The sequence below is a fragment of the Condylostylus longicornis genome, unplaced genomic scaffold (assembly GCF_029603195.1).
Source record: "Condylostylus longicornis isolate FDR11 unplaced genomic scaffold, ASM2960319v2 ptg000153l, whole genome shotgun sequence".
Classification (NCBI taxonomy): Eukaryota; Metazoa; Arthropoda; class Insecta; order Diptera; family Dolichopodidae; genus Condylostylus; species Condylostylus longicornis.
The window spans coordinates 1,948,417-1,975,838 of NW_026578121.1; the positions used below are offsets into that span (position 1 = coordinate 1,948,417).

The 27,422-nt window shown below is 23.1% G+C and overlaps 1 protein-coding gene across 3 annotated transcripts; it reads left to right on the forward strand.

Annotated features, from left to right (window-relative positions):
• The first annotated feature begins 3,838 nt into the window (after positions 1 to 3,838).
• On the forward strand, positions 3,839 to 27,340 carry LOC129615918 (large neutral amino acids transporter small subunit 1). Of its 3 annotated transcripts, none has more exons than XM_055531340.1 (8): positions 3,839 to 4,008; positions 11,557 to 12,195; positions 13,118 to 13,313; positions 20,680 to 20,782; positions 23,208 to 23,475; positions 26,122 to 26,446; positions 26,580 to 26,704; positions 26,781 to 27,340. In XM_055531340.1, exons 2-8 carry the CDS (start codon positions 11,870 to 11,872, stop codon positions 27,049 to 27,051), a joined length of 1,614 nt encoding a protein of 537 aa, XP_055387315.1. In that variant the 5' UTR covers positions 3,839 to 4,008; positions 11,557 to 11,869; the 3' UTR covers positions 27,052 to 27,340. The 3 variants fall into 3 exon arrangements, with proteins under 3 accessions (XP_055387315.1, XP_055387316.1, XP_055387317.1); XM_055531341.1 differs by lacking the exon at positions 3,839 to 4,008 and adding an exon at positions 4,393 to 4,549; XM_055531342.1 differs by lacking the exon at positions 3,839 to 4,008 and adding an exon at positions 8,875 to 9,023.
• The last annotated feature ends 82 nt before the right edge of the window (positions 27,341 to 27,422 follow it).

The window sequence follows — 27,422 nt, forward strand, 5'->3', positions numbered from 1 at the left end:
TTTATTTTGATAATTTCAACGAAATTTCACCGCAAAAATTTTTATTCCATTGTATTTGTGTTGAATTCCTTAAAATTGTGAATATACCAATAATTTAAATTCCACGCATTGTCGAGATCTTTGCACCATACATGTAAGCATGTCAGCGAAATTTTTCATTAGGTAAACATAAAATTTAGATAGTAATTTTAAGAATAACATGAATTCCATAAATTCTTTAACGAATACTTTTCCATTATTAAAATAATATCGTATATGTATAATGTTAAAAATTAAAACACACATTTATTTCCTCTACTATTTGATTTACTTACACAACACTATATTTATTACACAATAAGTATGACGTACTTTTGCTGGGAATACATTGTAAAGCAGCTGTTGTTATTTGTTGTAGGAAGCAATTTGATTTTTCTTTCTCTGATAGAATTTCTATCATGATTTTTGTTTTTATATTTTAATTGATAGTAATTTATTGGTATCAAGGGTACGTAACGTACCTTAATTAAATAAAAATTTTAATTAAATGTAATTTGTTATTTCACTAAGAGCCCATATTTATTAAAAAGCTAAAAAATTTACGAAAAATGTATAAGGAATTTTTTTTTGTTTTCGAAAATATTTAAATATTTGTATGGGGTCTTTATTATTAGATTATACGTAGGTATGTGCATTAGGAAATTTATTTTTTGTGAATTTCATTATTGTTGTATGACGGTAAAGCATATTGTGTGATGTCTTTTTGAAAAATATTGCCTACACGTTTTGAATTTAGTATTGCATTGTAAATTCTTTGCATTGTAAATGTGAAAATTCTAAGTTAGAACTAATTCCATTATTCCTATTGAAGTGAAAAAAATATATCAGAGATAAAAGTATAAAAAAAATTCTTTAATGCCATAAATTTAAAGTATTTTTGTTTATAAAATTAAACAACAAAACAAAAATGTTCTTATACATAATGTTACACACATGCATACATGCGATATATTTTGTATAAACCCAGTACTGTACTCTGTACATACATATGTAGGTATCTAAGTTGTATTATAATATTTCTCTTTTCACATTATTATTATCTCCTCATAAATATTATCGCGCCATTTTATATTTTTTCATTCTAATTGAAAAATAAAAAAAACTTCACTTTCACAAGAAATTGCAATGCTGATCTACTGTTACTGTGCGACAAAAAATTAATGCCAAAAAAAAACATATGTATGTTTTCTTTTATTTTTCTTTCAATAGACACAATTACTTATTTATTTAATAATGTTTTTAAATTTTACGAAATAAATTGCTGACAAACAATGAATATTGTTGAAGTTGAATGAAAATAATCAGAGAACATAAATACGAGTACTTATGGAAAATACTCATAAATAATAAATAGTTATTTACAGACACAATAAATTGTGTGCATATTTCTCTATAAAATATCCTTTAGTGTCATGCATTATAAAAACCAAATCTTTTTAATAAAAAACTACATAATTATGTAGATATGATTCAGTGCAACAATGTTAACGCTTGATATTTCTGACAGTATAAAATAAAGTACTTTGCAATAGTGCCACGATTGTTTGAAATAAATAAAAATATCTATAATTAAATATATATGGAAGAGAGAGCTAGAAGAAACTAAATTTTCAATATAAAAAGTTAATATGAAAGAAATCCGAGTCTCAGAAATTCATTATTCAATTTTAAATTAACACGAATTTATCTCAATTTATCTACATATTCACATATAACACATAATAGGTATTGCTCTCATATGTATGTGTCGTATACTCGTATCAATATTTCCATTTCCATTTCCATATGATATATACACACACACACATACATTATATACATATATATAAATGTGGACATTAAGCCAGCGAGAAAAATTATATTTTAGTAATAAAAAAACAAAAAATAAATCCAGTGTCTTTCAAGCAATTGTGCTATAAACTTTTATGAATAAAAAAATTATATTGAATCTTTTTTTCTTCTTGATTTTTCTTAGCGCCTAATGAAATCGAGTAAATCATAGTTGAAATATCGCTGATGATTCATTCCGTTTTACTTGAAAGACACACACCGGTAATATTTTTGTATGTTTTTTCACTCGTTTTTTTTAAAAGAAATTTTTGTCTTTTTCTAGCTGAAAGAAAATAAATTTCATTTTCGTGGAAAGAAAACACGAAAATTGAAAAAGAAGAAGTTTTTTTATTAAAAGTTTTTCTTTCAGTTGATATTTGGTCAGGCTCCTTTCAAAATTGAAATATAGATGTAATGTATGTGTGTATGTATGTATGTAGGAAATATAATTTAGATATAGTATATAAAGTGTATAAAATAATTATATTACTCTATTATAATGCTTACATACTAATTTGGTATAGTAAAAAAAGTGTTATTAATGTAGAACACTTGCATCATGTGTATAAATTTATATTGTTATACCTACCAGACAGATATTTATACTTTATTATGTACGCACATCAGTACTCGCTCCAATTATCTACATATCTGATTATATGTAGCTTTTAATATTGTATTTTTGATTTGATAAATATATATTTACCATTGTTTTTAATCATATTAAAATTACCATTGTTTACATTATACTTCTTTATTTAAAAAGCAAATTATATTTAACAGAAGTATACAATTTAATTTTTGTACAGGAATTGAATTTTTAACAAAGAATCTAGAATTTCATTAAAATAATTGACAATCAAAATTTACCGTCAGCGAAAATTGTCTGTCATTACTTTTGTATGTACCTAAATGCACCTTTTAAATTTAAAAAGATTTTTGTTGTTGATCAAATAAGATTGATTATTACATATTTTACTGTATACAACCATGTATGTGCAACAAAATGTTCGTGCAACATATGATATTAGGATAAGAGAGAAATTTATTTGAGTATGATATGTGTATATTGTTGTGTTAAATAAAAAAAATTAAACTACCTAACGTATTTTGGCATAATATAATATTGCATAAATTTAGGATAACTAAAATTAATACAGTCAATAATATTAATATAAAAATTTATAAAGAAAATATCTAATTATCTACATTATTTTCACATAAATTTTTAATTTTTGATTTTTAAAATATTGAATACTTATAAAATTATTTTTAGAAAATTATTAAGAAATTATTTACCTTTAAAAACTCTTAAAATATAAAAAATTCAAAAAATTCTTTAACCCAAATAATATTATTGTTTGAAGGTATGTAGATATGTACTTCCGGAGATTGAATATTGAAGAAAAAAATGTGTTAGGAAAGGAAAAATTATTAAAATAAAATATATAATGTATTTATCTATGTATATACATACATATAAACATATCCATATGTAAATTTCTCTGAATTTGAAAAGTGAGTAAATTTTATAATAATAATTAAATGAACGCGTGCGCTTTTATCATAACAACCGAAATTAATAATTATTATGTGAATAGAAATGTATTATATGTATATATATACGATCCAAAATTATACATGTGTATATGTATGTAATGTATATTCCTTTGCATGCAGCGTGTTTACAGAGAGTCACAGATAATTTGTGTTTCTTCTTGAATTAAAGTACATAATTTTTGTTTGACAAACAAACGCAATTATACACAACCTTTTATAACAATAATTATTTCTCTATATATAAAGATTTAGCATAGTATTTGTAAATTTTATATATTATGCCAGTATACTTTCGATATATAAAACATAATAATAATAATAGATAAGAAAAAAAAAACGTGAAATGTAAAAAGAAAAAAAATTAAAGGTGCACAATGGAAAACAGCACAGTATTTTTTCAACTCTTTAAGTGTTCACATTTCGAATAAGAAGAAATAAAAAAATAATTTATAACAAATTTTTTTTTTGGCAAAAAAATTTTATGTGTGTGCAAACAAATAACACATACAGAAAAAAATTGAATTTTTAAAGTGCTGACGAAATTTTTTCGCCGGCTTGCATAGTGTATTGCATTGCAGAGTAAATATAAATTTTTTTATTTTGCCATTACAATTTTTAGTAATTGCGAAACCACTCACTCAGACAGTCCTAACAAAAAAAAAAAACAAAAATTTTTTTTTTATTATTTAAAAATTTTAATATTTTTTACTCAAATTTCACGAATAATTTTTAATATAACTTTTAACAATATTTATAAAAGTGCATACCTTAGTATAACATGTGTGTAATTGTTGAGTATTCATATTATTTTCAATAAGTCTACTTGCATAATATTTTATTTTTAAACATAAGTAGAGTATAAGTGCAATAACTTATAAAATATAATTTTTGTTTCAAATGCGGTCTTATGTTTTTGCTTATGACAAAAAAAAATAATAAGGCACGTGGTAAATTTACAATATTATCAAAATATATACATAAATGAATAAAAAGAGTGAGATATTAAAATAACAATAACAATTGTATGTATTTAAGACACACTGCCACATACATAAGTGTATAATACGTTTGTCATATGTGCATAATATGTGACACTCAACTATGTATAACAGCTTAAAATGTAATATTGAAATGCGTTCTTTTTACTAATTGAATTAAAATTTAAATAGGAATAAGATATTTGAAAAGTGATTAAAAAATTTGAAAAAAAAAAAATAAAAGAAAGTTCATTTTAATATGGTCTAATTATTCTGTTATTAACCTTGTTTTATACATTATGAGTACATATGTAAATACATACATATATGTAAATTTAAATAAGAATATCGAGTGCACGTTTCATATAACAAATTTTATACTAATAGGCAGGCATACAAACGAGTACTTGTACAAACAATATAAATGAGATATTGAGTCAATTAGAATATATTATGCAATTATTAAAATAAAATTTTATGTGTAATACCCACACATTTTCTAATTAAAATTTTCAATTTTATGTGAAATTTTCTGTTACAAATTATTTTTATAAATAAAAAATTAATAATTTAACACAACATTCTTATTAAATGTCTGAAATTGAAACTGAAAATTTGCTATAAGTATGTAAATTTTCTCTTAATATTATCATGAGAACAGATGAGCATGTAATTACAATTGTTATGTTATAAAAGGACAATATTTTGAGAAGAGATTTGTTTTTGTTTTTGTACTCAATTTTTGAGTTTAAAACATTTAGTTATATCCTTTTTAACAGTAAATTCTAGATTATTTTAAATGCCGGCTTTGTTTTAAATTAATTTAAAGATAGAAGATGATTGTATTTAATATAAGTACTCAATGAAAGACACAAAATTAACGGTGTTTACAAAAATGTTATGAATTAAAATTGCAAGTATTCTCAATGAATTTGAAATTTAATATGTTTAAAATATTATTCTGTTCCTTGCATGTTATTAAAATTACAAATATCAAATATTAACTGCACATTTTAAATTTAATAGAATCTGATCTTATTTCGTAAGATATTGTGTAGACTAGTAGCGTATTTTAGAAATAAAATTTTTTGTTGAGCCAAAAATAAAGTAAACGTAAAAATTTTTTGAATAGTTTTATTTTTTTTTCTCTTTTTCATAACAAGTTTTAAATACATTGAACATTTCATACTGTTGTAATGGGAATGTAACACAAATTCTAATGTAAATTGTTAATACTTATAACTCTGTGTGTATAATTGCTTACGTTGATTTAGGGTCAAAGATCTTTTAATGATTCCAAAAATCTTTTTATTTTTTTTTGTTTTGCTCATTGCCGCCAATTGATTTTCAAATACGCTTTAATAGGAATTTTTTCATAAAAATATTTTATCTATTTAACTGATCACATTTTTTTTTGTCTCAAATGTTATTTATTATACATATGCGTGTTTTTTTACAAATCTATTTTAATTAGATTAAATTAAAGGTGTATTTTGTAGAACAAGTGAAGGAACAAGTGTATACATACATATATACTTGCATGTCCACAGGTAAATTACAAAAATTTTTTGGTTCAAAAAATGTACATACAAGAATATTTGTTATATTTTGAACGTATGTACTTGCCGTAATCGTTAAATATTTCTGACAACTCTTTTAGTTTGTAATGTTTACTTAGTAATGTAATAACAATAAGGTCAGTTGTGTCTAATTTGTATAATTTTAAAATTATAAGAATTATGTATTGAAAGAAAATGTGATAAGTTTTTTAGGTTTTTTAAAATTTTGAACAAAAAATTGTTATCTTTTTGAAACAACCTGCGACTCTGGTCGACTACACCTTCAACCGAGTACATCAACTCGTTATTTGATAATAAATTTGAGCTCTCGATAGACTAATTAAAGGTCAGTTTAAAGGACTTGCGTCGAAATTTTGGTTTCAGTCCGTAGTTACTCAACTACTCCACACCTATCGACAAAAGTATAAAAAGTAGTAAATTTTTTTTTTTTGTTGAAAAATTAAATTTTAATATTTAACTTAATTTGAGTTTGAGAATTTTTTTTTGAAATTCATTTAAATTAAACTTTTTTACAGCTTTAACTATTTCCTGTCAAATATGACAGATGTAATTAGTTTCTTATTTTGCTTTGAAATTAAAATGTTAAACACCTGAAACATTAATAGAGTGATAAAATAGAAAATTAATTTAAGAGCGTTATGGCAAGACTTCAAAAATTTTTTAAAATTTTTTGAAAATGTTATGCATGTTAACTATAATTAATTCTATATTTACTTAGATTTCTAAAAACGTGATCTATATGATTCATGATAACAAATATGTCGTGTTCATTTAATATAACATTTTTTTTTATTTTGCGTATATCTCACTAAGATCTAGCGTAATATTTATCTCATATTTTACTTTTTCCTACAAATTTCCTTTTCATTTTATATTAATATGTATTGCATAAATACTATTATATCTATGTACTATGTATAACAATTATCTGACATAATTATTGTAGCATATACACGCGTATGTATGTATGTATATGCTACCACATTAGTGTGCTGAAAATTGCTTATGAAATTTTATGTTCTCATACTCATAAGTCATAATGTATTCAATTCGTAGAAAAATATGTAGTTCACTATGTTTTATTATGAGTGACGTAATGAGAGAAAGAAAGACATGCGCTGATTGTTATCACTCTTACTTTATCTATAAATTTACCTTTTATCACTCAGTATTTCTGTGTATTTCTCGTATAGAGATTTTTTTATGCTAAACGAACATTGTACATTGTGTAGTATACTTATACATATATTCTATGCTATGGTTATCGCGCTATGAATTATGATGGCTGTTGTAACGTAACTGTTTCTGTATATCTCTATATAAGAAATATTTGAAGAGAAACAGGAAAAAGTATTATCGAGAGAAAATTTTAATGATTGTATGTATTTTGCGTTTTATGTTGTGAACAGAGCTGTCGTTTTAAAAAAATTTAAATTGGTAAATCTATAACCGATTATGCAAAATAAAGAAAAATCTAAAGCTTCCTATTATACATACAAAATATATATAAGCCACTAATCAAATATGAAATTTTTTAAATTTTCAATAAATTTCACAAAAAATATTAAACAAGTGTTACATTAGTGTTACTTATTTACTAAAAGAGCATCAAAACGGACACAAAAAATGGAATTCAAAAACTACTTTAAGTGCCAAAGGGACAATTCAGCTTATAAATTTAATTTTTACTGTACAAATCATAAAGTCTTATTTCGACAAAAAATTTTTTTATTATAATGATCATTACAATCTATTCTGTTATAAAAATGTTACGGTTCAAAGAAGTCTAAAAATTTTGCACTGTTGTTTGTAACAAATAAATAAAAAAGAAAAATTTACAATTTTTTTACAATTTTCGCTTCTACTTTCATTTTAAACGTATCACATTTTTTTTAATCATTGAAATATGTATCAAACACGAGTAGTGCACTACACTACACCAAAACTACAAAGAAGTCCAGGGGTCGTTATCTTGCGGCGCGACAACAACCCTTTGCACGACACGTCAACAACTTTGTACGTAGGAAAATGTGATTGGTGGGAATAATGGGTGCTAAAAGAAGTTCAGTGGAATAGTTCTTTTAATCCCCGTTCCATCACTAGAAAATGTAGCATTCGCTTATTTGCTACATCTTTATATAAGAATTTTACACATAACACGTTCAAATTTACTGACGTATGATATTTCACTAAAAAAAGTAATGACCTAATTAGAAATACATGGTATTGTTAATTTATTGGTATGTAACATAATTTAATGTTTTATCATTGGAAAAATTAATGAAATACCAAAGAAAATCTCCAAATTTAATGAAATTGGAATTGCTTCATTTGAATTTATAATTTTATATTCAAAGAATTTAATTTGAGTCGCCATTAAGACCCGAAACACAAAAGTGAATATGATAAAATAATATGAATCTCATTTCTATATAAGCTATATTTCGATAAGCGGCTCGCATAAAATATTTTATTTTGAAAATGTCTCTTCACCTATAATAGTGGAGGTTGCCGACCACTGAGTAGTTAGCAAAATAAAAATAATAGAAATTGATTAAAAAAGTATATTTGTATAAATGTATATGTTTGTATTAGATTAAGAGCAAATAAGAGAAAATGAATAAAAGCAAATATGTATAGAGAACAGAGAACAAAAAAATTTAACAAAAAATAAACTAATTCTCATATTAAAGAAAGCTGTGCGAATTGCTGCTAGCACTTAAGTATTATAAAGTGTGGATGTAGAAAAAAAAATATTTAGGACATTTTTGCCTAGACAAAAATCAAATCAAATATTAAAAAAGTTTTTTTTATTTTCAAGTTCAGCGTTCAGTATTCTTTCGGATTTCAAATTGAAAAGTTCTAATAAATTTTGTTGTGCAAATAAAATTATTTTCATTATTGTTTTCAATATTTTTTAAGGTTAGAAAATGCCTGATTAAATTCAATTTAAAAAGAAAAATAATTGAATAAAATGATAAAAATATAATTTATATTTATTAATATAAAAGAATTTTATAAGTGTTTATTGTGTAAAGTAAGTAAATTGTAAGAAATTAAATAATGATACCCTAGATAATTGGGTACCCAACCCAGTATCACCGGCATTTAAGGTTATATCGGTTCAAATGAATTTTTTTTTTTTTTTTTTGCATCTTAGTAAAAGCATATTTGAGTATTTCTTATTTTAGTGTTTTATATTTTTTCTTTGGTCTTTCAATGTTCGTAGTGCTCGTGTTAAAAGCAATTAAAATAAAACTTTCTTTGCAATACAAAATGCAATATAAAGGTGTGTAAGAGTGTGAACTGTGTAATCAAAGCGAGTAAGAAAACCGCGTGTGAGCGGTTTAAAACGATAAGCATGGTTTTTATTGTTATTATGACTGTAATATATTAATTTTATTTTTCAAACATAATAAAATTTTTACCTTTAAATTACTTACATAAATAAAAATTAAAAATATCTAAGAAAAAAGAAAATATTCAGGAAAAACAAAAGATTGTTTTTCTTTTATAAAAACAGAGGGAGGCCAAACAAATGACAATGAGATTGCAATTACTTATATTTTTAGTAATCTGAATGAATGCGATAATTTTATCTAGATTAGTGAACTATACGCAGTTTAATGAAATCTTTATTTATTATTATAAAAATAAGTTGTTATAAATTAAGTATGTATTTATTTGCATTTTGTACCATAATAAATCATATACAGAGGAGAAAAAGTCCATTATTTATAAAAGAATGGTTTTCTTATAAGTAGACGTCTTCAGACTTCAGAATGAATTTTCATATTGTGGCTTTTTTGTATACGTACATCTATCTAAAACAAAGAATAACAAAACTAAATTAAATAGACTAAAAATAATTTATTCTCCTTTAATTATTTATCTTTAGTAATTTATACTTGTACTTAATGAATCTCGAACATTTTACTTATTGTAAAATATTCGAAATTCTTGATTTCGAATGCTTTAAATTATTGTGTGTTTTAATGTAGGTACCTAGGTTCCTACCTACCCAAACTCAATAGATTATTAAACACATAATTTTTATTACATTTCACATTGTATAATAAATACTTAGCCATTATAGGTATACTTGGAATGAGTTAAGAATTTTTACACAAATAATATTATTGGCTTCTAAGCTTCATGTAACTAAATAAGGCACTTAATCAGTATGTACATATATAATTGCAATTTATACTAACCTTTATGATCGTACGATAAAAAATTGTGTTACATAGTAAGTAATGAAATTTAAAAAGGAAAACATTCTGTTAATTGTATAGATTACTTGCTTGATTCATTGAATATTTTTCACTAAGTACATAATTAGAATTTAAGAATGGGTACAAATTATACAATTTCAAGTATAACAAAGATTTTTTAATATAAGAAGCAGAATTCGATAATATTTTAAACGTTATGTGTAGGTATCTCCACATTTAAGCGTAGTGACAAAATTATTTGACATTATCATTTTTATTTCTAGATGGATTTTCTTTAAAATTTACACTTCTTATCCCAATGATAACAACAAAATAAATAATTTACTCTTATAGATTTGTAAATTTTATATGTAAGGTACTTGCTTAATTGTGCATAATTGCATGGGTACGTTGTTGTAGTAAGTGCCTAATACTTACATATTTTTTGTATCCTTGCATATTAAGATACATATATTCATACATACATACCTATACATATCTATATATATACAATATTTTAAATTTTCTCTTTTAGTCTTTTTTTAATTTTCTATCATAAAATAAAGTGTGGTCTTTGCAATTATTTTAATCGCATATCATGTTAAATGATATTTTAAATACAGTGGTTAACATCTTATGTTATAAAATACAATTTATATATAATTACATATTTATTATAATATTAAATTACATTCGCACATAAGATAACTGCCTAAATATACATAAAGATTAATATTTATAACATGACTTAGTTAAATAGGTAGGTTGGTACCTACTTACTTACTGCATACTTACTACTTATGCTGTTTCTATAATCATTATTTTTTTTATCACACTCCATTCCATACCATTTCTTTGCTTACTTATCTGTTGTGTCACTTTGTAATTGTAAATAGAAAAATTTTGTTTCTGCAAAGTAAAAATATAGTTTTAATTTAACAATTGTGGTGTATGGGTTATTGTAGAGTGTAAGAAGGAGAACTATTTTATTTGAATTCATGGCGTTTGAAAATAAATTAATTACGGATTAAATTTGTATCATTGAAGTGAGAAACAATTGTTTAAAATTATTAATAAAAAATTTAACCTAATTAAAGTTTTTATTTTAACAATGTAAAAATTCACATTTAAATGCAAATTTGACTGTGTTGCTGAATAGATGAAGTTAACGTTAGACTTGTACTGAAATAGAAGCCCTATAACTATTTGTATTTTTGAAACTCAATATATTCGAGTTAGAATTAATTTAATTCTGAATTATTCAATAGAAAAATTACTTTTAATACTCATAACTACTAAATTTTAATTGGAATTAATAAAATATTAAATTTAATAATTTTTTCATTTATTTTTCAGAGATAATTTCAAAGTGATAATATAGACTAAATCAGTGTAAAACTTGTTTGTTCATTGAAAAAAATTATTAAAATGAATTTTAAAATTAAGAAAATTAAATTTATAAGAAAATTAAAAAAAAACTAGGTCAAATAATAAAGTTTTCTATTATGTAATTAATTATATTTACATGAAGGAAAGAATAAAAAAAATAATTACAAACTTAATAATAAATTTAAATACTTATACTTATACTTACTTAAATTAATAATTTTAATTATAATTTCAATTTATATGTGGTATAATTAAAGAATTAAATAAATATATGTAAAAAATGGCTGGTTATAAAGAATCAAATAGTGACACAAATAAACATTCAATAAATGATAATAATAAAACAAATGGTTGCGATAACACTGATAATAATTTAAAAAGAAAATCAAATTTAAATGCAACAGCAGCCTCTATAAAAAATAATGATCAGAATGGTGAATTTAATCAATATAATAATTGTAATGATGATGATGGTTCAAATGGTGATGATAAAAAAGTTGTATTAGAACGTAAATTAACATTAATGAATGGTGTTGCAATAATTGTTGGTACTATTATTGGATCTGGAATTTTTATATCACCAACTGGTGTATTCTTTTATACAGAGTAAGTTTCTATTATTTTATTTTATACATATATAAATTTTTGTCTTAATCACAGAACATTTAGTAGGAAAGTTTATTAAATTTGGTACGAGTATACATAAGAAAATATCCACACTCTAGCAAAACATGTAAAGGAGTGCTTTTCACGAAATCAAGTAAAGCCTAATTTTCAAGAATAATCAAGAATTTTCAAAAATAAATTACAATTATTTACTTAAAAAATTTGGTTTCTGGAACAAGTTTTTGGAGAATTTAAGTTGTTGAATAAACTTTTTTAATACCAAATAAATTCACTTACTTACATACTAACTAATATATCTTTTACTGGAATGGCGATAGCTATTAAATGTTGACTTACTAAATATGTATTCTTATTTTTCAATTACTTAAGTAACTGGAATTAAATTTGTGTTTAAATTTGATTCGTTAGACTATCGAATCATTTTACATTGAATAATTTGAATAATTTATTTACATTGTAAGTATTAAATTGGATTTAAATTGCATGCATCAGTAAATTTTTAAATTGCTCTCCTGTTAAATGCACTTCTTTGATGTGAAATGTGGTGCCGGCATACATTGTACATGTACAAATCAGTTATTGAATCAATTGAATAATTGCATATTTAAAATATGAGAAAAATTTAATAGCAATTTCAAGTCTAGTTACAATTCAAGTTAAGTTGTGATTTAGCTACAAGAATCAAATGATTTAATCAAATGTAAGACAATTTAAAATTTGCTACCTTATCTTACTTAAATATTTCAATTTTTGCAAAAGAGCTGCAGAATTACTTGTATGTATGGCAAATTAAATACTTGTAGTCAACACGTAAATGACTGATACTAGCTTGCATAATTGGAAAAAAAAAATATTTAGTAAATTTTTACAATACTTATTAAATTATTTTTTTTTTTTACAGATCCGTTGGTACATCACTTGTCGTTTGGTTAATATGCGGTATTATATCAACAATTGGAGCTTTATGTTATGCTGAATTGGGTACTTGTATAACAAGAAGTGGCGGTGATTATGCATATTTATATGTTGCTTTTGGTCCATTAGTTGGTTTTCTTAGATTATGGATGGCTTTATTAATTATTAGACCAACAACACAGGTAATTTCTTCATTACGTTATATTTTTATTTTTTTTTTATTTTCAGAATACTAACAAAAATCTAAATCAGTTATAACGGTAAATTAATAAACTACTAATACTGGGAAGGAAAAAGTCCAATAATTTTAAATTTGATTTTTTTTTGTGTGTTTGAGGTTCTTCATATTTGTATTTTTGACAATTTATGCGTTGTGCATTACAGTTGTCAACGCTAAATTGATTTAGTTTGATTTGCTATTTAACTTTAAGGATATGACAGTTTCAGAGGCAACGAGGCTTTCAAATTATTAATTAGTATGTAACAAATATTATACATATTAGAAATCATTGAGTGAGGAATTATTTTCACATATTGCAACTGTCATACATTAATCAGTTGATTTATCAATTCTAAATTTAAAATCGTGTAATTTTAAAAAGCTACAATTACATATACATACATACATATTACCAAAAAGATTTCCATATATTAAAAAAAACCGTAATTTTTCTTCAAATGTCAAAGATTTTCTCTACGAAATGTACACATGTCTTTTTAATGTTATACAAATTGAACATACAATTACAGCACTAATATATCAATTGATAATTTATTTATCTCCGGTTATAAATTAAATCAATAATATAAAAAAAAAATTAAACAAACCAAAAACAAAAACATAAGTGGAAATGATAAATGCGACAATTTTTCAATTGGTTTTGGTATATGTAATGCGACTGACCCCAATCAACTTTTTCCTTATTGGAATAAATTGAATTGTATTTAATTTATATTTTTGTAAGATTATCGGAATATTTCACATAATGAAAACTCTACTTATTTTTTTCTTTAGTAATTAAAGGTTTCACTTCAATTTTTCAAATTATTTATAATTGAATGTCTTGTTTCCGATAAATGGTATTTCTTAAGTGTGTTAGCAATCTTGTTAAATTTTTGCAACGTATAATTTTTGATTTATAATAAAAGTATGATGAAAAAATGAAATCGAAAAATATTTTATAATTAAATACTAAAACTGACAATTACATAAGTATCGTGAACTGACAAATAAGTTATCGTGAACTGTTATTATTTTACAAAAAAACAATTTCCCGTTTCTGTTGTTATTATGTAAGAGATTTAGTTAGAATTTAAAAAATAATGAATAAATTATTATGTGTACATCGTTAGCCATATGTAAATTTTATGTATGGCTAATGGTTATTCAAAAAACTTTGCTACTTACTTACTTATTCCTTCTTTTTAAGTTTTATAAATATTGAATTGCAAAGTGGAACTTATGAGCAGTAGAAAGATTTATTAAATTTTATGTAAACATGCCAGTTGCACAAAAATAAATATTTACATTATGTATATGAATAAAATATATTTTTTAAAATTAGCATTAATATAAATATTTTTGACATTGAAATCAATTAATTCTTTTTTCTCAAATTTTAAATATATTTGTGCAAAAATAAAAAAATTACCAATTTTCATCTTGTATTTGGATTAATAATTCATGAAATTGAATTGAAATTGAAATTTCAAAATTCTCTTATTAATTCATTTTTATTATTCTTAATATAGACAATTTTAATTATTTTCATAATGAATTCTTAAATTTTTTATTATTGGAGAGGAAAATAGCTAAATATTTAACGAAGTATTTCTATATTTGTATTTATCATATTAAACTTTGTATTTACTTTTAATATATTAACAAAGACCCTGACATCTGAAATTTCAACAACATTGTATTATTACAGAATTTCGTTTATATAGTAATAATTGCTAAATTACTTGAAAGCACTTGGTAACACTACTTAGTATTTACAATTACAAATATCAGGGTTGCTGTACTTCGGGGTATTTCATTCAAAATAAAAATCCCTAATTTCCCTGACATCGGAATTTTATTAATACCATATCGATATAAAATTCGGCTATTGGAATTTATAAGCTGAATTCTGCATTTTAATATTTCAAGCAGTTAAATTGAAATTGTAATTTGTGTTATCAATCTACTCAATATTAAACAATCGTTTTTTAGTAGAAATTTCATATTAAAATATTCAACGCAAAGTTATTTTGTTAAAATATTTGGCGCAAATAGTTGTCCAATTGTCCTTTAGAATTACAATGATATAAAAATATGACTATCATTTATTACTTTAAATAGCCAAAATTTCAAATAATAATCCATATATTACAATGTGAGTATTTAATTTGCTGTTATTATATTTATGTTTCAAATATCGAAGTAATACTGTATTGCTACACAATTTAACAATTACTAAATTGTTATGTTATCTTATATGCTTGTACAATATATAAGATCTATACATATATAACACATATAAAAGTATATTAACAATATTATATAATCAACAATTTTTTTGTATTTTTCAATTTCATCTTTATTTATTAAAAATATTGTCATCTAAGAATTTCCAATTCAATTTCTCTAAACATTATAATTTAATTCTATAAAAAAAATTTTTTTTTTTTAAATTTCATTCTTACAATTACTATTATGACAAATTAAGAATGAAACGAGGGCGCGAATATTATATAAGAAAAGAAGGAAATGGTGCTAAATTGATTCTAACTATAAGAATACAATCAATTAAAATTGTTTCCGTTTTTCACAATTGAGTTATTAAGATGATTTTTATTTTTTTTTATTTGTTAAAAAGTTCGCAAAATCAATTAATTGAGAAATTTTGTTTACAATATGTTTTCTTTAAATTGAAATTAATTTATGTCAAACGAATAGCATTGATATGTCTATTTATTTATAATAAAAACATAAAATTAAAATTAAATTAAATTAAAAAGTATTAAATTAGAGAAAATTGTCAGTTTTACGCATTAATATGAGGTAATAAAACGCAGAAAATTTTCAAATTAATTATAATTTTGAGGTTAGTTTTTAACAAAATATTTAAATTTAGCTTTATTCATTGCGAAGTTACTCTGAACAAAATTAGACAATAAGAAAACCAATTTAAAATTATCGACAACACTCATGTCAATACTGTCTTATGCCGGAAAGGATAAAACCTCATGGACTAATTAGTGTGTTTTAATTTCTTAAATTTTTTTTATTGTCTATGATTGCATAATGTTGAATGATTTTTGACTTTCTTTCAATATGGTGCGTTTCCACTCGATATGCAATAATTTTTGTAAAACTATTGTTTAATTTAAAAAAATTATTTTATATGATTAATTGAAATATCATTTGCTAACGTTTTAAATTGTTAATTGAATAAGGTCTATGTTAACGGCATTCCATATAAGGATTACTCAATACAATATAATAAACATCTCTATTTAATAAAGAATTTGTTTGACATAGGAGTACTTTTTCTTGTTTCGAACGGTGAACTCTTATTCTTATATAGATTATGTAAAATATCTGTATTACGAACACCACATATGAAATTTTCGGAGTCTCTTTTAAAGTGGTTCCATTGGAGAACAATGATTGACACTAAATATTTACTACATACACTATACATTTTTTTTAATTTGGCTTTATAAATTTTATTTAATAAATTAAGGCTTCTTAATTTTTATTTTTTGTAGGGAAAACCTACATATATAAAGAAGAATATACTGTGCGTTTCTATCAATTTTTAGAATATACAAAATTAATTTTATTTTGATTGTCATTTAATAAAAAAAGAATCCTTTTTCCATTAATTTCAATCAACACTTTGTTTTTTTTTTTAATGTTACACATAATTAAATTTTAATCAATAAAATATAAAGAAAAACAAATATATAGGAAAATATTTTTTAAAAAAAAATATTCTGTTGGCGACACAATCATGTTTTTCACTAAAGATAATGACATCACAACATACTTAAATAAGAAAAACTTGTTGAATGAGAAAATGATAATGAAATTTAGATAATGAAATGGGGAATGTAGAATTAGAAGTGAAAATTAAGTTTGACAAAAAATTAAATTGAAAATTTTTTACATATTATATTTATATATATATGTATGTACATGCCTATTATGCAATAGAATATTAAATATATTAAAATTTGCTACTGACACAAAAATTTTCTTATGTCAAATATTACGAAATTCTCTTATAGCTTGAAACATATAGATGTCGCTATAATAGAAAATAATAAGGTGATTCGATCATTAGAAAATTGCAGCAAGATCTGGATATTTATTACGTTTTGAATTAATTTGCAGAAATTTTGTTGTTGCTTTTCATTTTACAGGACTCTAATGCAGCTCATCCACTATTCAATTTGGTTTTTTAACAAAAGACGTTACGAGTAATCAAAATACGCCACTCAAGTATGAATTTTTTTTAAAACTATGCCTATATAATTACAATTTTTTAATATGTTCTTTAACCAAGTTTCAACCATCAAAAATGGTTAATCAACTAATCCACTAAAAATTCATCGTGTTAAAAACTTTCTATGTTTTTAACATGTCGAGGGACCAAGTTGAATAATAGATGAACAGCATAAAACTCAGTTAAAAATAAAATTTTTGTTAAATTTAATTGGACTGTCATCCAACAATAAAATAATTGAAATTTACAAAATTTTCAAACCAAAAATTTTTTGAATAAATTAACTATATTTTTGAATTATTTCAAGTTTTTTATGGCCACCTTTTTATGATAACCCTAGTGAGTGTGCACGTTCATTCTTTAAATTTCCATAAATTATGGATTTTATTTTACTATATGAGATTTAAATTCAGCTAAGATAATTGTACAGCAAAATTTACCAAAATTATTATTCTTTTGTTATTTTCATAGACATATTTTTGATAAAGTGTTGTAAATTATTATCAAAAATGTTTTTATTATTCTAGTTAAAGATAACAAAAAAAAAATTGTTTTTGACAACCATAAGGTTTACTCTTCAGATTATTTTTTTTTTTTAAGGTACCGTACTTTTATACTTAAAAATATTTTAGTGCAGTTAATGCATTCATATACTGGTACCAGTATTACCATGCTCTTTCGAAAGCTACAATTGAGAAAATGAAGAAATGAGGTGATGATTGCGCTTCAAACAGATTTATGGATGTGTGTAAAATAAAAGAATATTTCTATTTTATACACATCCTTGACAATTACGTCGCTACGTATTTTTAGCCGCATGTTCGCACTGGCAATTCAAACTGGCCAATATCCGGTTCACCATACCAAATTTTGTTATATTAAAAAGGGGTCATTACCACGAATTTGGTCGATTTAATGTCTTGTTCAAATTTTTCAATATCCTTTAATTGGTATACGTTCATTGGTTAGTTAAATGTATTTTGGAAATCATTTATATAACATATATAGATCCAAAGCGGAAGAAAGCATTTGAAACATCTGTAGCTAGGATTTATTAGCTGGCCTGCTATTTCCTTTGTTGATATATTCCTATGTTTTGGAATTCGATGCATCGCAAGACTGTGATTGAGAACAAAAACTTTTTAACTTATCATTTCGCTGCGCTTAACAAAAACTTAACGTTAACAACAAATTTTCCAATATTATCAAGATTTTTTTAATTTCTAATTTAAAAGCCATCTATGTATGAAAGTATACTTTCTAAAATTTTAATTGATTTTTGTTGTCTCTGATGTTATTACGATTAAAATATGAATTTTTATTTTTTTTTTATTTTTTGATTAGAAATAAGTCACAATAATCACAAAATAAAATGCTTATGTTTAACAAACCGATGAAAACTATGTATATGAGATATTTTAGACGATTTGATTTTCAGTTCCATTACTAAATCAATTGTAATTAATTTGTGTTGAATTATAATTTATTAAACCTTGTTTTGTTTGTGTTTTGATGCATTAAAAACATCTGCTAATCTCAGATATCATTTTCAAATGTTCAATTAAGCAGAAAATAAAAAACAAAACTAGGAAAAGGAATGTACTTATACGTAGTATAGATTTAATACTAAATAATATAAGTATGTAGAAATATAGGGTGTTGTAAACTATATCAGCCATTGTGGTAAAAGTAATAACCTACATTATGCATTTTATGTATATTAGAAATTTTTGTTATTAATACCTTTTATTAAAAGACATTAATAGTACGAAAACCAGTTGTAAATATAGAGAGCACAAAATATATTTTTGTTATTTTCTCACATAATATGCTTTTGCATATACGTACTCGTAAATCGTAATCAGTTTATAAGTACCCATTTAACACAGTTAATGATTTCTAATAAATATGTACATATATACATATCTATATAATATGTTCATGCATGAATAATTTAATATTAATCTTCGCATATTGATATTTCCTATAATAATTTCTTAACTTTGAAAAAATCAATTGTTAATTGTTATGCATTTAGTTTTTAAATAATTTGTAATCATTAAAATCGGTATTGATTACATTTGTTATTGAAATCGAATTATTAATGCACACATGAATATTTACACTTAAAAGAATTTTCTCTCTTTAATTAAAATCTCTCTCATTGCAATAAAAACTATTTTCAAAGCAATAATTTTCTGTGTCACAACAGTAATTTTTGATTTCAATTGAATATATCGTTTACAGCAGCAGTATCTTTAAATTTTGTTACTTTTTAATTTTAAATAATAAAATTCAAATTGTTATAAAAATTCTGAAATTTTATATAAATACAATATTATATATTAAAAATTGTAATTTCCAATTTTTCAATTTCTAATTTTATTATAATTTATTTTGAAAAAAATTTTATTTTGTGGTTTAATTCAGTCGGTTCTTGTTACATTTATTTAATTTAAGGTATGCTTTCTTTTTATGTACCCTATATTAATTTTTATTTAAATATTAAAATATAAGTATATGACAATTGATCATTTTGGCTGAGATTTTTATTTAATTGCCACAATAGCTAGATGCTTGAATTACAAATTGAAATTAATAAAGTAGTTTGAGTAAGAAAAATTTTATTTGGTTATTCATAAAAAAATCTTAATTTTTTTTTAGTTTAAATTTAACCACAAATATAACAAATCGTGATTTTACACATAATATGCAGTAGGTAATCAATAAGATTAAAAATTTTAAATTTAAAAAAACAATAATGTTAAATTTAATAATCAACGCTAATTGAATTTAATGTCAAATAAAATGACATTTTAACTTTTCTCAATCAATGTCTATTTATTAAATGCACAAAACCATTTAATATTCCGAAAGAATACCAAAATATTGATTAAACGTCAATTAATTCAGCAATTTGAGTTGTACGTCTTATTTTTATTTAAAATATGAATTTTTTGTAAATATTTTTAATAATTTACTTACATTTATGTACACACATACTTAAAAATATTGCATATAAACTTTAATTTTTTTTTTCAAATATTTTCAGACAATTGTTGCATTAACATTTGCACAGTATGCTGCAAAACCATTTTTTGAAGATTGTTCACCACCTGATTTAGCTGTTAAGCTTTTAGCTGCCGGTTGTTTATGTAAGTATTGAAGATTTTACCGTAACTTTAGGGTTACATTGACATATTTCACAGTAACAATAATTTTCTATAATCGTTTTATAAGTCTAATCATTAAAAGGGCTGAAACGGAGATAATATAAGTAAAATTCTTTCATATTGCCTTACATATATGATAGATAATTAGGTTTCCATTTTATGCAGTAATTTCAATCATCAATCAATTCAGCGATAATTCTATTATTAATATTAAGAATTTATGTTCGGGAATAATTACAATTTATGTTTTATTTAAAATGAATTTGAGTACAGGTAAATAGTATGAGTACATCATTATTGCTAACATCTAAATTCCCATTTATTATATTATTATTATAATTCAGCTTATAAGTGTTAATTGCTGAATTGTATAATAAGACAATATTATTACAATTTGGATATTAAGGTATCTCATACATTGATTTTTTTTTTCAATTAGATTGCTTTTTATTATTATCTGCATATGTATATGTATATAGTTTGATAGGATGTGTAAAATATATGTGAGCAGAAATGTTACAATTGAGTTTAGACCATGACCTGTACTAAAATCTAAATGCAAAACTTGAATTCAATTCTAAATTTCAATAAATTTGTAATTATTTCATAATAACAATAAATCAAACATTAACTTTATAATCGATGAATGAATTATTATGTTGTAGGTTTGTATTAAAATGTTATAATCTGTAAGTAGGTACATATGTATATACATATAGACAAAATGCCAACAATGATAGCAATTTAATTTAATTGTAATAAAAAAAATTACAATTATTGCTAAATGAAGCAGATACATACGTAATTATTGTGATAAAAATTTTAATTGCGAATTGATCAGTTTTCATGGGAATTGCTATGTAAATATTACCGTGCGCATAATGATAGATTCATATAACCTCTATACAATATATAAGTGTATATATGTACATTATATTATTCATACCGATATACAAATAATTTCCGGTTATCGGAAATAGTAATTATGTATTTGCTTCTCGGCGATCAATTTGTCGTTTTCAATTATATTGCAACAATAGTATGCGAAAAAAAGTTTCGATTAGATTTTTATAATAATTCTACAGAGGTACATGTACAAAATAATTATTTTAATTATAATATTAATTAATTTATGTAGTATATTATATAATATTGAAATTTTATTCAATTGATACATCAAAAGAATGGTATATAATTAATTATTTTTGTACAATAAATCAATTATGTTTGCAAACTGATAATCTTAGTTAAAAGAAAAATTAAAAAACCAATTATATTTAATATTTAATAATTAAATATTTATTTGATTAATTGAGTAGAATAAGGTGGAAATAAGAACAATTTTTACCGACCGTATTGTGTAAACAATAGGTAGGTTATGTGATGGCAATAAATTTTGCATATCGAGTTTTCGGTGGAAACGTACTTCTCCATAGTAAGGAAGTGTAAATCAACTATTTTTAGCAACCTGTCGGTCTGTCGGTCTGTGTGTGCACGCGTGTATCTCAAGTTCGGCTGAACCGATTTTGATGAAATTTTATTTGTAAGTTTATTTCCACCATGGCACGGATTGATGAGACCAGAATTTTCTACAGCTTGCCTTTTTACCATAATAACCAGACAGACAGAAATTTTCAATTTTTCTTATAAAAATTTTATTCTATACAATTTTTCATATTTTTTGCATTTTTCATATAAATTCCACTCCCAACAAACGTACGAGTACATTCCGGCCTTTTATTGCCAAAACGATTTCTTCCGAAAAATTTGGAAATACGTACTGGAAATTCATACGTTATGGTGATGTAAAATAAGATTCGATTTGTAAGAGAATCTATAAATTTTACCGAGGAATTCAATGTTCCTGGTTAAGTTTAAGGAAAAATTTTTTAATATAGCAGCCAACTGAGACCTCTCATTCTTCTTATGTTCAAAAAAATATTATAACATTTTTTCTTGCTAATGAAAATTATAAGCTCCTAATCTCGAAATACTATTTAAATTCATAGAATATATATTTATTTTTAAAAATGTATATACTTAATTATCATCTTATTATATTTGTTTGCTATTTTTATAAAAAAAAAATAATTAATAAGCTAATTTAGTTTATTTCATTCATAAAAATAAAGGATAGTCAATGTTGATTTCCGGCTTTATGCCTAATAAACAGTTATAGAACACACTATATAAGTATGATAACCTAAATAAACTTTCAAAAATTAAAAATTTAAGGGGTCATAAATAAAAATAATTTAATAAAATGTCTTTATAATTAAATTAAATAAAATGATGATCTTTTTTAATTTTGAAAAGATTTTTTGATAACGCAGAAATTTAAAAAAATTTTTTTTTAAATATTTGATTAAAATTTAATATTTTTTTATATTATTATTTTGTTTTTAAGGTTTCCTTACCGCAATCAATTGTATGTCAGTGAAATGGTCAATGAAAATTCAAGATGTTTTTACAGCTGCAAAATTAATTGCTTTAATAACAATTGTTTTGGCTGGTATTTATTATATGTTGGCTGGTAATTTACAAAATTTTGATAATATGTGGGATGGTGAATACAATATTGATAATATTGGATATGCATTTTATGCTGGTTTATTTGCATTCGGCGGATGGAATTATTTAAATTTTGTTACAGAAGAATTACAAGATCCATACAGGTTTGTACATAAGTATATTCATTTTGTATATAATTCAATTATATTTTTTATCAGCTATTTATTTTATTTAAATTGATTATTTTATTTTATTTTTATTTCAATTAAAATAGATATTAAGCGTGTATATAAGAAAAATTTTTCTTTTTCTTTCTTTCATCTTCATCATTCATCTTATAGCTTCTACTGTATAAAATATAGAATTTGTGATAAAATTAAATGAAATCACCTTGACATTTTATCAATTCAATTATTTATATATATATATATATATATATATATATATATACAACATATATATACAATTGTATATATACTATATATATATATATATACATACAACATATATATACAATTGTATATATACTATATATATATATATATATATATATACATACAACATATATATATAATTGCATATATACTATATATATATATATATATATATATATATATATATTTATATATATATAGTTGCTTATGCATTAAATTGAATTTTTTTTGATATGCGTACGTATAAATGCAATGAAAGTGTGGGTGAAAAATATTTATTTTGTATAATAATGTTTTTACATTATATGTACATATATTCGTATAGTCACTGATATATAATGTATAACAATGTTCTATGATGATATACCATGGATCTATATATATATATATATATATATTTAATTAAAATGAAAAAGAGTGATGATTTTTAATCTTAAATATAATATATAAAAATTCTGAAGATTTTTATTTCCTCATGTTTTATTCATAGTTAACAAACCGTGTTTATATGATATAAGAATTTCTTATACTATTATATTATATTAATACTAATACCATAATATTTGTATAATAGAAAACAATACTATTGACGCTATTATTTCAAAGGATTCAAATTATAGAAAATGAAATGTACTTATATATATATGGTATGTACATACACATATTTATTATTAAAATCAGAAACCTATTAAAATTGTTAATATTTCAGACTTGCCGTTTAGGAAAACAATCATAATTGTCAAATTTTTTAATAAACCGATTTAGTATAACGGTTAATCAGAAAAAATAATTTGAAAATTGAAATTTTACATTATTCTTATATTATTTTCGAGTGTAGCTGAAAATAGAACAATAGTGATTTTCCGTTGCGAAATCTCAGAATTCATATAGATAGTACACACATTTAAATTGGACTGCTCAAAATTAAAATTACCATCGTGAATTTCTCAAGACCTAATTTACCTCAATACCTAATTTGATTCCATGTGTGTATGACACTATATGCAAAATACCGAACAGTTGATTTTGTCCACTTATGTTCTGGGTTAACAAACAGAAATCGCCCGTAGTTCTCCGCTTTGGTAATGTTTACAATGAGGCAATACAACGATTTCATATTTTTACATTCCAAATCACTTATTCTGTAGATTAGGGCTTTGTAGGTAACACTTTAAGAAAATAACTATTGTTTTTTGTCATTAATTTTTCATAAAAGAATCTACATAAATATCTACATAAAAATATAACATTTTACGTAAATGAAAAAATTTTTTTTTATAATACTCTCTTGTGTACAATAAGTATATAAGTATATGTATAAAATAAAAAAAAAACTTTCGAAAGCAAATAATTTTAATAATTCTTCATTTTTTTTATTTAATTTATAAAACACTTGTTTAAATATTATAATAAAATAAAATCTTATACTATATGTACAAAGTAAAAACTTGTTGCTTACACCCGATTTGATATTTTCTCAGAAATATATTCTGTTTTGTATATGAATGATTGACGTTAAAATATCCTGAATTATGCTAAATTTACGTTTAATATACTACACGCCATATAATATTACGTAGAAAATATTTGAAGTACAAGATGTGTTCGAGTTGATTTGTGTGCCTGTTCATTCAAATAAAATTCAAATATAATTTAGCAGCAGCGCGAATGCCGTTTATAAAGCAGCGCTTACAAACCAAACCATAGTCCATGGACGAAAAATGAATAAATAAAAAAAAATAGGCCATTTGATTCTCAAACAAAATGCATGATCAAACATGGCATAATATGTCGTCTAACAATTTATTCAAAAACATGTTCGAACAGCATTAATTCAACAATATTATTTGATTTGAATTTGAAAATTTTGTAATCTTGTTTGAAGTTCAATTATTTTCTTATATGCATTTGAAAAACATTATAAATTGTTGTATTGTGTAAAAGGACCATTTCCAGAATGCACTCTGTATATTAAATTGAAAGTTTATTTTAGTTTTTCTTTAAGATTTATGAGAATCATTGAAATATTTTTCTATTCAGTCTTCCATAAATTTTTTTCTTATTTTCTTTGAACTTGAAAGAGGAAAATTTAATTCTTAAGTGGTCCCATTAGCATATAAAAAGGAAGAATGATAAAATTGAAAATAAAGGGAAAAATAAAATTAATTTTTTTTTTTACTTTTTATTTCTGCAACTTGTTGATCCTTTTTTGTATTCTCTTTTCCATTGAATATTCTTTAGCACAATATTCTTACTGTATTGATTTTTTATAATACATACATATATGACATGTACATACATACATACATATATTTATACAAATAATTATGTTATACATATAAAAATATTTTAATATATATTTTATATTATTTATAGGAATCTACCAAGGGCTATATGGATTGCAATGCCACTTGTAACTGGAATTTATGTTTTAGTTAATTTAGCATATTTTGCTGTTGTCTCAAAAAGTGAAATGTTAAGTTCTTTAGCTGTTGCAGTAACATTTGGTAATCGTATGTTTGGACCATTAGCATGGCTTGTACCAATATTTGTTGCATTAAGTACATTTGGTGGAGTTAATGGTGTTATATTTACATCAGCAAGATTATTTGCAACTGGTGCACAAAATGGACATTTACCATCATTTTTTACACTTTATCATAGAAAACAACAAACACCGATACCATCTTTAATATTTTCGGTAAACAAAAAAAAAAATTTTTTTTTTTATATTTTCTTTTTTTTGTTAAGAAATTTAACAGCAAATATTTGAAATTTAGAAAAGTTTACTCAAAAAATGTTTTTTTTTTTTTTCTATTTTCTTAAAATTGCAGTGTGTAATTTCATTAGCTATGCTTTTAACTGCTAATGTTTATGTTCTCATCAATTATTTTAGTCAAATTTTATGGTTATCAGTTGTAGCTAGTATTGCTGGATTATTATGGTTACGAAGAACAAGGTATGCAAAATAAATTTTGTTTTTTTTTTTATTCTTATATTAAAATTAATTTTAATTTCTTATTTTTGTTTTTTAGACCTGATCTACCACGTCCAATCAAAGTGAATTTAATACTTCCAATAATATTTATTTGTTCATGTATTATATTGGTATTGTTACCAAGTTTTACAAATCCATTAAATTTACTCGTTGGTATTGCTATTACATTGGCTGGTGTTCCCGTTTATTATTTATGTATAAAATGGAGAAATAAACCAAAAGTATTTGGACATATGTCAAAAGTTGCAGAAATATTTTGTCAAATATTTTTCGATACTATGTTTATTGAAAGTCCTGATGATAAATAATTTGTTTAAACAAAATATCGTATAAGTTATCAAAAAAAAATGTAATATTGTGGCTTTATTTTTAAAATAAAAAATAAAAACTTGAAAAATATTTTATGTATGTATGTAAGCTTTACATAATAATATTTAATGTAATTAAAATAATATAATGTTAAAAAAATTCCTTATATACATAAGTTAAATATGTATAATGATAAATTTAATCAAAGACAATAGAAATAATCTATAGTTTTTGGCTTAATTCTATCAATAACATTGTATCTCATAATAGAAATACTCAATTAATTTTTACAAAGATTTAGTCTAGCCTTTTTTTTCAAAAATTAAATAGCTGTTAACAAAATTAAATTATTTATTTGAAAATTGCATGA